Consider the following 12,618-nt stretch of genomic DNA (forward strand, 5'->3'; position numbering starts at 1 on the left):
CATCAGACCCTGCTAGGATGATAGTGACCCCATCTGTCTCCTCCCTGCTCTCCTCATACAGCTAGCTAGCCCACCACAACCTACGCTCGGTTTGGCTTCTAATGGCCCTGATCTCCGCGGCCTCTACAGCCTGGCTATTTCTGCTGCTGCTGCTAGTACCTGCGGCTCTCGACTTATCAACCCCTCCCTGCAGGCCCCACAGTAAATAGCTGATGGTCCAGCTGGTGAAATTAAAGAGAGCGATAGATATATTTACCCAGGAGCACAACTCTGGCCTGTTTGTGACGGTTTCAGTTTCAATATGCTTAAGGTTTAAAAAAATTTAAAAAAAAGAAAGAAATGCATTTGCTGAATATTGTCCGAAAAGCTGCAGCACAGACAATTAGCCAATCACTTTATACACTGAGGTTAGTTCCTGGTCATTTTCATGACATCGTCCTTTGGATTACTTTCTCCTTAAGCAGCAGTTGTTACGTATGTACATTGCTAGCGAGTGACCAGTCCCGTTTTGTAGCGCATTTCTAAACCATCTTCTTCCTCCCAGGTCTGCCCCTGCTGGTTCAGAGGACCATAGCCCGGACCATCATCCTCCAGGAGAGCATCGGAAAGGGCCGCTTCGGCGAGGTGTGGCGGGGGAAGTGGCGAGACGAAGAGGTGGCGGTCAAGATATTCTCGTCCCGTGAGGAGCGCTCGTGGTTCCGCGAGGCTGAGATCTACCAGACAGTCATGCTGCGTCACGAGAACATCCTGGGCTTCATCGCTGCCGACAACAAAGGTACGACCAATCACAGCTCACCTCTAAAGAGTAGAACCACTTTTGTAGGGGTGCTTTTTTATTGTTTTTACTTGCTGGACCTTGAGATTCGTAATGCCCCTCTATTAGGGTTTAGGATATGGTAGACCGTTATCATGATAAAGGTTCACTCCAGCATATTTGGATGTAGTCTAGTGATCTCAGTGCAGAATCCCTGCTAGACAGCCAGGGGTGGTAGGTGTGTGTGTTTCTAGAGTCGGGGCGGTAGTTGTGCTCAGTCCAGCTGCTCTGAGCTCTCTCTGACCATCTGCAGGTAACATTACATTGCTCTGAGGAGAACCAACTCACTGTGTTCATTAACCTCTCCCTCCCTCCCTTCTCTCTCTCTGTCGGTCTTTCTCTCTCTGTTTCTGTCTGTCTCTCTCGCTCTGTCTTTCCCTCCCTCGGTCACTCGGTCTTTCTCGGTCTGTCTGTTTCTTTTTGTTTTTTCTCACTCATCTTACTCTACTTTATCTCTCTGTATATCTATCCCTCTCCCCTCCCTCTTTCTGTTACCCCCTTCTCTTTCCAGATAATGGGACATGGACCCAGCTGTGGCTGGTATCAGACTACCATGAGCATGGCTCTTTGTTTGACTACCTGAACCGCTACACCGTCACCGTGGAGGGCATGATCAAACTTTCCCTGTCCACTGCCAGCGGCCTGGCCCACCTCCACATGGAGATCGTTGGCACGCAAGGTGAGTAACAGCTTTGTTGACCAATCACAGTCAATCAGTGACTGGTGACAGCAACACCCACCAATCAGCGACTAAGGACTTTACTCTTTGTCAAGAGATGGGAGTCGGAACATTTGCCTTTTGGCTTCACGTAGAATAGTAATGCGTTACAAACTGTGTGTAACATACAATACTTCATTACGTATATCTGTACTCTAATCATAATGTTCACACATTAGGTTTGTATCATGGGCATAGAAAGAGGAACTTGGACGTTTGACTATGATGACAAGCAGGTCCACTCTCCACTGTAGGGAAACTCCACTCTATATCTGTAAATATATGTTAAATCATCCCTGTCGGGCCTCTGTAGTTGATCTCCTGATTGCACACTACCTACCTAGTTATTCTTCCCCTGCGTCTACCTCTCTGGGTCACGCAGACTATGATATATATATATATATATATATAGCACTATACACTACCGGTCAAAAGTTTTAGAACTACTCATTCTAGGGGTTTTCTTTAATTTTACTATTTTCTACATTGTAGAATAATAGTGAAGACATCAACTATGAAATAACACATATGGAATCATGTTAAAAAATCAAAATACTTTATATTTGAGATCCTTCAAAAAGCCACCCTTTACCTTGATGACAGCTTTGCACACTCTTGGCATTCTCTCAACCAGCTTCACATGGAAAAAGTCTTGAAGGAGTTTCCACATATGCTGAGCACTTGTTTGGCTGTTTTTCCTTCACTCTGCGGTCCGACCCATCTCAAATGGGCTGAGGTCGGGTGATTGTGGAGGCCAGGTCATCTGATGCAGCACTCCATCACTCTCCTTCTTGGTCAAATAGCCCTTACACAGCCTGGAGGTGTGTTGGGTCATTGTCCTGTTGAAAAACAAACGATAGTCCCAAAATTCTAAATAAATTACTACACACAGCGTCTCACAAAAACACGGCGGTTGGAACAAAATATCTCAAATTTGGACTCATCAGACCAAAGGACACATTTCCACCGGTCTAATGTCCATTGCTCATGTTTCTTGGCCCAAGCAAGTCTTCTTATCGGTGTCCTTTAGTAGTGGTTTCTTTGCAGCAATTCGACCATGAAGGCCTGATTTCATGCAATCTCCTCTGAACAGTTGATGTTGAGATGTGTCTGTTACTTGAACTCTGAAGCATTTATTTGGGCTGCAATTTGAGGTTTGTAACTCTGATTAACATGTCCTCTGCAGCGGTCCTCATGAGAGCCAGTTTCATCATAGTGCTTGTTCTTGCCATAATATGGACTTGGTCTTTTACCAAATAGGGCTATCTTCTGTATACCACCCCTACCGTGTCACAATACAACGGATTTGTTTCAAACGCATTAAAAAGGAAAGAAATTCCACAAATGTACTTTTAAGAAGGCACACCTGTTAATTTAATTGCATTCCCGGTGACTATCTCAAGAAGCTGGTTGAGAGAGTGCAAAGCTGTCAAGGCAAAGGGTGGCTACTATCTAGAATCTCAATATAAAATATATTTTGATTCATCGCTTTTGGTTACGACATGATTCCGTATGTGTTATTTCATAGTTTTGATGTCTTCACTATTATTCTACAATCTAGAGAATAGTAAAAAAAGAAAAAGAAAAACCCTTGAATGAGTAGGTGTTCTAAAACTTTTGACTGGTAGTGTGTGTATATATACAGTTGAAGTTTACATACACCGTAGCCAAATACAGTTAAACATTCTTTTTTTTAATACTGTTCCTGACATTTAATCGTAGTTTTAAAAAAAATCCCTGTTTTAGGTCAGTTAGGATCGGCGCTTTATTTTAAGAATGTGAAATGTCAGAATAATAGTAGAGTGATTTATTTCAGCTTTTTTTTTTGCGCATTCCCAGTGGGTCAGAAGTGTACATACACTCAATTAGTAGGTACACCTCCAATTGACTCAGGCTAATTGACATCATTTATCAGAAGGTTCTAAAGCCATGACATCATTTTCTGGAATTTTCCAAGCTGTTTTAAGGCACAGTCAACTTAGTGTATGTAAACTTCTGACCCACTGGAATTGTGATACAGTGAATGATAAGTGCTTCTACACCTGCATTGCTTGCTGTTTGGGGTTTTAGGCTGGGTTTCTGTACAGCACTTTGAGATATCAGCTGATGTACGAAGGGCTATATAAATAAATTTGATTTGATAAGTGTAATAATCTTTGTAAACAATTGTTGGAAAAATTACTTGTCATGTACAAATTAGATGTCCTAACCAACTTGCTGAAACTATAGTTTGTTAACAAGAAATTTGTGGAGTGGTTGAAAAACAAGTTGTAATGACACCAACCTAAGTGTATGTAAACTTCCGATTTCAAATGTACTATATACAGGACCTTTATGGGTCTATTTTATTTTCTATCTGAAGATGCAGGATATGCAAATGCAAAGAGTGTGCTTTCAGCTGTTCAGTTTTTTCAGATCAGTACGGATACAAGGAGTAAGGAGAGGAGACCACTTAAGACTATTGAGATGCACCCCCACTCTCTCCACTCCTATGTCAAATACAATCATGTAGGCACCAGCGGGGACAGGCAGTCTTTGTCTTCATTTTTTCTCCCCTCACTGTCCGACCTTTGCATCAGTGAGCTCTCAATCTAATTTCTCTCTTTTTTTGTCCCCTATGTCGCTCTCCTCTCTCTCCTCCCTTCCCTCATCTATTTTTCTTTCCCACTCTTTCTTCGTCCTTCCTCTCTTCTCCTCTCCCACTCTTCTTCCTTTCTCTCTTATTCCACCCCCCCCATTCCAGGGAAGCCGGCCATCGCCCACAGGGACCTGAAATCTAAGAACATCCTGGTGAAGAAGAGCGGGACGTGCTGCATCGCTGACCTGGGCCTGGCCGTGCGCCACGACTCCGCCACTGACACCATCGACATCGCCCCCAACCACAGAGTAGGAACCAAAAGGTAACTGGACTCCCCATTTGGGCTCCGCTGCCCTCTTATGCCTGTTATTTGGGCTGACAATATGATATGACTGAGTCGCCGTGCCGGCTCTGTGATGTGGTTAGTGGAGACTTCAAACTACTCCCCCCTCTACATTGGAACGGGAATCAAAAAGTAACAGGAGCCCTTTGGCGGCCATTCTGGCTCCACGAGCTGTCATTGCTTGTAATGATGTGGTGGGAGGTGGAGGTGCCTTGTAAACTGTTTGTCCATTCTGGCTCCAGAGTGCTGCCAAGCCCCCAACCACAGTGTGTGAAACTCAAAGGTAACTGGAGTCCCCAGGGGCGGCCTCTTTCGAGTCGTCATTCATAGTGACTGGAGCCATCACCCCTACTCCCAGCTCCAACAACTACTGCTCGCCGTAATAGGTGAAGGTGCAGTGAAATCGGTAGCAGGTAGGGAAGGAGGGCAGCTGCGAGGGAAGGTGGAAAGGAGAGGAGGAGCACACGGCGTGAGTAATTACACGGAAACATGCTGCCCATACAAATGCGCCGTCTCTACCTCACTGCAGCAGCAACAGTGATGTTTTATGAAACCATGTCTTGTTTCAAAGTAGCCAGGCCAAAATACAACCATAGAAATGTTGAGGGAATTATTTTAAAGACTCATAATATGCCATTGAAACCAGCATTTTTCTCATGTTTTCTTGGTTTTTAAATCAATATTATTTTATTGTCCAGCAGCCAAAGGCATAATCCTAGTCCTTTTAGTAACCCATGCTGAGTCATCTTTGGATCTCCCCTCTTTCTTAATTTCTAAAATATATTTTCATATCTGTCACATGAAACTGCTAGCGCGTGCCATTTTCCCAGTGATTGCATTTTGGAACGTTCATGCGGCCATATACGCATTGTTGAGTTTATAATATGAAGAAATAAACTTGATAAACATTTTAAGCTAAACGGTCTGTTCTGTTTTATCAGCCTCTGCTTTAAAAATATATATACATTCTATGCAGTGGTTCATCCCAGAACTGTCCCAGGGTCTGTTTTGAACTGTAGACATTTTTTTTTCGGGATACACTTAATTTTTGAGCCCTGGAGGGAATTATTGTAGTATTTGGATGTAAATGTAATATTTTATAGGCTACCAAGGGTAACCAACTATCCTCCAACAGAGCCTTAAAGGGGCAGTGTTGTATTTTGAAGCATACTTGAATAGGCAAAGAAGCCAATAGGTGTAGCCTACATTTTTTTATCTGATTCTCTGTGGTGAAAAAGATAGTACAGCATTTTATTTTGTAAGGTGGTTCCTTGCAGTGTACGATGATGTACAAATGGTGTTGCAGACCTGTTTTTTTTCTTTTTTTGACAATTGACTTGAGCTTTTGGACAAGTAAAAAATATGTCCTACTTGTGAAGCCCTGCTAGAAACATGTCCCCTGTCTTTCCTCCCCCCGCACTCATGTTTCATGTAGCATTGCCCTGGGGCTGAGGAATGGGGACTGTGGGTGTGAGGGGGGGATCAATGCTGCAGAACCAATACTGAATCATAGATGGGGTGGGGGGGTCGATGGCATTACCACAGTTTACTATGGTCATTGCCAGTAGGTGGTGGAGCTGCATAGCGCGGGAGACCCCCTTTCTCTTTGGGGTGGGTGGTTGTGTTGTGGTCCTGGCTGGCTCTGTCTGTCTGTTCAGCTGGCCCCCTGGAATCTGTGGGGCTTAGTGAGGCTCACAGCTCTGGGACTGGGGAGGGAGATTAGGCCCAGCGCCGCAGCGCTAACACCCTTCCTTCCGGTGGCACCCAACTTTCCAGAGGGGAGGGTAGCCCCCTTCCCAAAACATTTGCTCTCATCTCCAGCTGGGACTCTGGGATTCCTTCTTAAGGAACAAAATGTACTCTATCTAACGACAGTATTAGAGAGATTGACCCAAACACTGATCTGTCAGTTTTGTGTTTGAGGTCCAACGGTGCAGGTGAGAATCTGGAGGAGGGGAAACTGATTGTCCATCTGTACCAGAAACTTCCAACCAGATTTGCTGGTTATCAAGAATGTTGTTCATCTACAAATGCTGAGGGGGACAATGTTTCATATCTCTCTGAGAAGCTGTGTTTGGAAAACACGCCTGGCGGCCTAGCAGAGGATAGAATCAGTTTTTTTTATTTTATTCTTTTAAATTAAAATCAGAGGAATGATTGATTGTCTTTTATTGCTCTGAGTGTGGTGGGCAAATATTGATACACTTCTAACTGCTCTGTGACATGAGCATTTCTGAAACGCTCACAATTGCACGGGGTGTTTGTAGGTGTATTGACACCAAACCTTTTGATGTTTTTTTTATTGTCATTATGAAACTCCAGCTCGCGGAATTCAATTGAAGACATTTTTGCTCAGTGTGGAAGGTTGTGAATTAGACTTGTGAATTGAATGCTGCATAAGACGTAACGTGTGTGTGCGCGGTCAGTCTACTGTAGTATCTAACCAACCTTGCCGTCTCTCTCTCTCTCTCTCTCTCTCTCTCTCCAGGTATATGGCACCAGAGGTGCTGGACGACTCGATAAACATGAAGCATTTTGAGTCATTTAAGAGGGCAGATATCTACGCCATGGGCTTGGTTTTCTGGGAGATAGCCAGTAGATGCTCTCTAGCAGGTACGTGCGTTGGTCCCCCTGTAGATCCTCCGTTATTAATTCACTGTCTGTTGCGCCCCCGATATCAACTGTTGGTAAGTAATATGATGGCGCATAGCAAGTTTATTAGTTCATGAACTAATTCTCTGGTTCTGTTGGATTATCACTGTATATACAAATCACATACATTTCCTTTTTGAAGTACATGAGCTACTTCCTCTGGGATGTTTATGATATATACTGTGCGGAGGACAAACGCATTTCCCTCGAGGGATAATAAACATTTGTTGTATTGTAAGTAACGTCAGAGGTTTGTGATGTATTTTAACGCGTCTGACGTGATTTGCGTCAGGCATCGTTGAAGACTACCAGCTGCCATACCATGACCTGGTGCAGTCAGACCCTTCTGTAGAGGAGATGAGGAGGGTGGTGTGTGAGCAGAAGCTACGGCCCAACATTCCAAATCGTTGGCAGAGCTGTGAGGTACGTCACACACACACACACACACACACACACAGGACCTTCATACCATCAAAATGCTTTTCTTTATATTGCTTTGGATTTGAAACCGTTCACATTCCAAGTTCTGAGGTACGGCTCACCTTAAGAAATGTGTAGTGTCTTCTCTTTGCAGCCATAATAACTAGCCAATTTCATCAACTGAAAATCCACATGACATGATGCGTTTAAACCAAGAACGATCACAGCCCACAAACCTAAAACTCTCCCATGCGTCTATCGATCTCAATAAGACTGGTCTCACAAGCTAGTGTTTCCCTCTCCTCAGTAGCACCACAGTCCCTCCCTCAGAGAGTAACCATCCACCCTGAGGGGAAGAAAGTGTGCTGTGTTTCTCCCCTCTGTCTCAGGTTTCCCTCCTTCACGGCATCACACTCTGTTTACAAGGCTCTTTTTTTCCCCTTTTTTGCTCTTTCTTTCATCCTCTGTTTATTGGTGTTCCTGTTTATTGCCTGTAAAACCGAACAATTAGATTAGAGCCAATCCAAAGTAATACAATCTTGTAATCTAATCTGGCCACTACGACCATGCCTTTATGGCTGCCAAGCTGTTGTAACTGTGCTGCACCTGCCATTCAACACAACACAGTGACAAGACAATGATCAATCAACCGGAGAGAAAGATGTCCCTGATACCAAAATAATAGTCTAATGGGTATAGATATTAAGCTATATTCTATATTTCTGCCTTGGCCAGACAAGTTGTTTGCTAAGTTGTCCCCGTACCAAGAACCTTTTTATATAAAAAAAAAAATAGATTTATAATTAAGATGAATACATACATGCAACCTACGGCAACAAATATACTAAGCAATGTAGCATGCCACTACCAATTGACCACACGTACAGTACAACTAACACAACAAGACATACAGGTCTGGTTTCCCAGAAACAGATTAAGCCAAATCTCGGACTGAGAAATGCTTTCATTGGAGAATCTCAGAGTAGCATAGGCCTAGCATAAACCACCCCAAAATTGAAATATACAGCCAGAGGAAAGTCATTCTCCTCTTCTCTCCCGGGTTTTAATTGAGGCTAGCTACGGCTGAGGGGGCAGTGGTTTAATGTGCCAATGGGCAGATGGCGCCTCAGCGGCCGCCACTCGTTCCCAGGTCAGGCCGTAAACACAGATGCCTTTTGTTGAGACTGGCGTGTTGCACCGCCACGGTGAGTCAGCCACACCCTGCCAACAACAATACGACCAGTAGGAGGAGGACTGTCTGGTAGGATAGAGCAGAGAATAGTGAGGGGACCACCTTGTGGCACCCTCTCCAAACAGACAGTGGTGTAGTTTAGGATGAGGTACAGGTTACCCTCGTAATGACTTCTCAGAGGACTTCCTTTGCAGACAGACCAAACCGCTGCTTATGTTCATACAGGTGGTCAGGGCTGCTAGGGTAGTTTTGGTATTTAGTGAGAGACTCTCTTTGTTTTCTCTGAGTCAGGCAGAGCGTGACATGTGGAGAGCCTTCCCGGCCTTGTTTTGTGTCTGACAGCATGACCCTGAAAAACCGCTCTGTCTCACCACAAGCTATGGTTTCAGGGAGGTGTGTGTGTCTAGTCAGTTTGCACACTGTGTGTGTGTGTGTGTGTGTGTATTCGGTTTGCATACTACATGTGTGCAGTAAAGTGCACACACACACACACATCCCTCTGTGCTCTTTAGCTAGCTATCTGCTAGTCACTGGGGCGTTCCTGTGGTTTCCAGCCCACAGCCCCACGGTGGCCTTGTGAACTCTCCAGATAACATCTCCCCTGTGCGTTCTCCTCACATGACTCACCCCTCTCCTGTTTCCCACTGGAGAAGAATCCTCTTAGCCAGTCCATCTGTTTCATCAGAACCACACGTTGGGTATAAAGTCTGGTCGATACAGATTTGGGCCAGACCAGAGCCCCCTGGTCCAAAGTAGTGCACTATATCAAAAGTAGTCCACTATGTAGGTAATAGGGTACCGTTCCAGTCAGATGCACACTTAGTCATTTCTAGGTGTCAGGATTATGCCGTGTTCTGGCCTTGAGTCCATTCAGGCATACAAAACAGAGAGCGCTGTGAATGCTTCTTAAAACAGTAGCCAGCGTGGAGACTAGCTGCTGAAAAGGCCCTGCTGGATGTGAGTCAGTGTAATCTATGTTTGTCAACACACTGCAGCAGATTGTGGGGGAGGTGAGGGACCGTGGTGGGCTGCTGCTGCTCTGCTACTACTGTGCCAGACTTCTCCCACAACCAGGCTATCACTAATACTATTACTGAATAGGGAAGCAAAATATTTGGAACTGAATATTGAAAGTCTAGACTCTTAGATCAGTGGGAATCTTTCTATGAGTCCCAACTGGATTGAAAATCCCCGGGTCTCAACATGTGAACTTGGGTAATGCCACAGCTTCTGAAACAATAGTGTGTTTCTTTTTCTAGTGTGTTTCTCTCTAGCCTGTCTCTTACTCTTATCCATAGGGTATTGGTAGATTTTCGATTTATTTTATTTCCGCGTCGTACACCCATTGGTATGTGTTCACAAAAACATTTTTGTTGTTACGTTAAACAAATTGAATGCGTTTCACAATTTTTAAATGCACAATTATCAATCCTAAATATTTTAACGTCATTCAAATATGCATTGTGTAAGTCAAAATGTAAGCGTTTCACTGTTGACGTTGTCGCTAGTACAGTGCTAGGACATGACCAAAATGAGTAATCATAACCGAACAGTTCCACACACAGAATTACGTGATCTCTGTGGTTAAACACGCCCATTCAAATTGCGGGCATCTCCCACAACTGGAGCGTATACATAGCCACTGGCGTGGGTTGTCTTAAGAGACCGTAGCAGATGCGGCGGCGAGGTCTACTTGTCAGAAAGCTTCCTGAAGAGTATTTGTCAGCGTTAATCCAAACGAGTGCACTCTGTCTTAATAAGCACTGGTGGAAATCTCCAAGATTATGTCCTCGACAGGTTTCTGAGAGATGTAGACAAATTATGGCCAGAAAACAGATGCTGTTTACAAGGCTGGCAACAAAATGATTCAGCGTCTCATTCCAGCTCCCCAAAAAACATACTATCCTTTTAAGAAATTAAGAGTAAGGGGATTTTGGCAATGAACCTACTTCCCTAGAGTTGGATGAACTTGTGGTTTTATGTCTCTGCATCCAGTATGCAGGAAGTTGCAGGTCATTTTGCAAGCAAATGCTAACTAGTTTCACGCAAAGACTTCGGGTACACCTAGTATGCTCCGTGCCACAATCTTGAACCGTTACCACAATTCCGAACTATCCCTTTAAACAAGTTTTTGAAGAATGAGCATCAGATTGGTCCAGGGTTTTCAATTTAGGAGAGCAAAACAGGGCTATTGTTGAAGTAGGTATTGGGTCACCTTGTACACCCAATGGCCACAGCCAAGCCTCTCAGGAGTCTAACAGTGGAAACGATAAAAACATCAGTAAGTGGTTAAGAGCCCAGAGGCCCAGGTTCACAAAACCTTCTTAAAGAAGACATGTTTTCTTAACTGCCATTTTTTTCTCCCCCTGTACTTTCTATAGTTAAGCAAAGTTGCTATTCCTCAAAGGTTCTTGGAAATGTTCTTGCGCTATTTATGTTTCTCCTTAAACAAAAAGTGTTTTGTGAATCAAGGCCCTGGCTCCTCCGCGTTTGATCGGGGTGCAGTGAGGAGGGTGGGAACTCTCCCTATGTGTGTGATGCACACTGATATATTGCCTCTCTCTGTTCTGGGTATACAAAACCACTGTTTACTAATATCATTGTCATGATAATAAATACTCCTACACGCCTCTGTTCTAACACGTTGCTTTAGTGACGTTTTTTCTTTCTTTCCTCCAGGCTCTGCGGGTAATGGCTAAGATCATGAGGGAATGCTGGTATGCCAACGGAGCCGCCCGCCTCACTGCGCTACGCATCAAGAAGACTCTTTCCCAGCTCAGCCAATCAGAGGGCATCAAGATGTAGACACACTTTCTCTTATTATATTATTCATAATCTTATTATTTTATTATTACCATCATTAGTTCTCGCTCCGCTGTTCCTCCTCTTGGTTTGAAAGGAGAGGCGGCTCGGTGAAGTTTTACTCTGATATTCCCCGACCACTCCCTAAATGCCGCCATCGTTTCCTCGTCGCCCCACCAACCGGCGCGTGGATGTATTTCCTGTGTCACGGAGGTGATGGATGGATCTGGTGGAAGGATGTTTGCCAGTGCAAACCCCACCCCCCCCTGTCCTCAAGATTGGTGGGATCACTTCCTCCAGTGCTCGTGAATTACCTATCAGGGTGATTACAGACCGACGTAGTCCCACCCTGCCACAGACCCATCTCTCAATGCTGTTCTGCGGAAACCAGAGGAAAGGAAACAACGACCCATAAGAAAAACCCCAAGGTTGCATGACTGCTGGTCATAACATTCAGGTGACAATGCCTCCATTCCAACAACAAATGTTCTGCCACTGGGCGAGGTAGCTTGGACTCGACGAGAACCGCCCAAGAAAAAGACTGAACGAAATATAGTTTGTTTATTTTTTTACCATCTGGTACTTAAAAACGAGCATATTAATTGAGTTATTATTTGTGTTTTTTCCCATGGAGAGATGCTGGTGTGCTGTTGGACTCATCTCTCCAGAAAATGTTGCATCTTTTTTTTAGTATTTCTTTCTCTTCTCCCTAGGTATCACGGTACAGGGGGTCTACAGGTCAGTTTAACTTATTGGTTTTTGTTTGCAAACAGAATGGACATGAGCTCATTCAGTCTTGGCCAACATGCTATGGCATATGCAATATAGATAAAATGTATCTATTTTATATACTCTGCTCTGCTACTACTATGACAACAACAGCTCGACAGTCGCCATCATGCCTTCCGAGCCAGGTGATAACCTGAAAGTGCCACTGCTTTAAACCTACCCCCCTTCTTCCCCTCTCATGTCAGTTACTGTGTGAGGGTGGGTGGGTGGGTGTTGGTGTGGGTGGGTGGGTGTGTAAGATCACATGGAGACTTGACAAAAGCCCTCCCAGAGCTGTAGGAGCAGCAGGGAGTGTTCCTCCTCCTATGCA

The 12,618-nt window shown here is 44.4% G+C and overlaps 1 protein-coding gene across 2 annotated transcripts in view; it reads left to right on the forward strand.

The window, feature by feature from the left end:
• The window catches only part of LOC118371754 (TGF-beta receptor type-1), a 44,464-nt gene extending 31,966 nt beyond the window's left edge, over nucleotides 1-12,498 (forward strand). Inside the window, exons 4-9 of one of the 2 annotated variants that reach the window (XM_035757335.2) lie at nucleotides 545-775; nucleotides 1,326-1,493; nucleotides 4,276-4,432; nucleotides 6,942-7,066; nucleotides 7,410-7,528; nucleotides 11,397-12,498. In XM_035757335.2, the coding sequence (XP_035613228.1) occupies nucleotides 545-775; nucleotides 1,326-1,493; nucleotides 4,276-4,432; nucleotides 6,942-7,066; nucleotides 7,410-7,528; nucleotides 11,397-11,522 (926 nt within the window). In that variant the 3' untranslated portion in view covers nucleotides 11,523-12,498. Of the gene's footprint in view, nucleotides 1-544; nucleotides 776-1,325; nucleotides 1,494-4,275; nucleotides 4,433-6,941; nucleotides 7,067-7,397; nucleotides 7,529-11,396 lie in introns of both variants that reach the window. The other variant, XM_035757328.2, reaches the window with a different exon arrangement.
• Nucleotides 12,499-12,618: the final 120 nt, after the last annotated feature.

Source organism: Oncorhynchus keta, chromosome 4 (genome assembly GCF_023373465.1).
Source record: "Oncorhynchus keta strain PuntledgeMale-10-30-2019 chromosome 4, Oket_V2, whole genome shotgun sequence".
In the NCBI taxonomy this organism is placed as follows: Eukaryota; Metazoa; Chordata; class Actinopteri; order Salmoniformes; family Salmonidae; genus Oncorhynchus; species Oncorhynchus keta.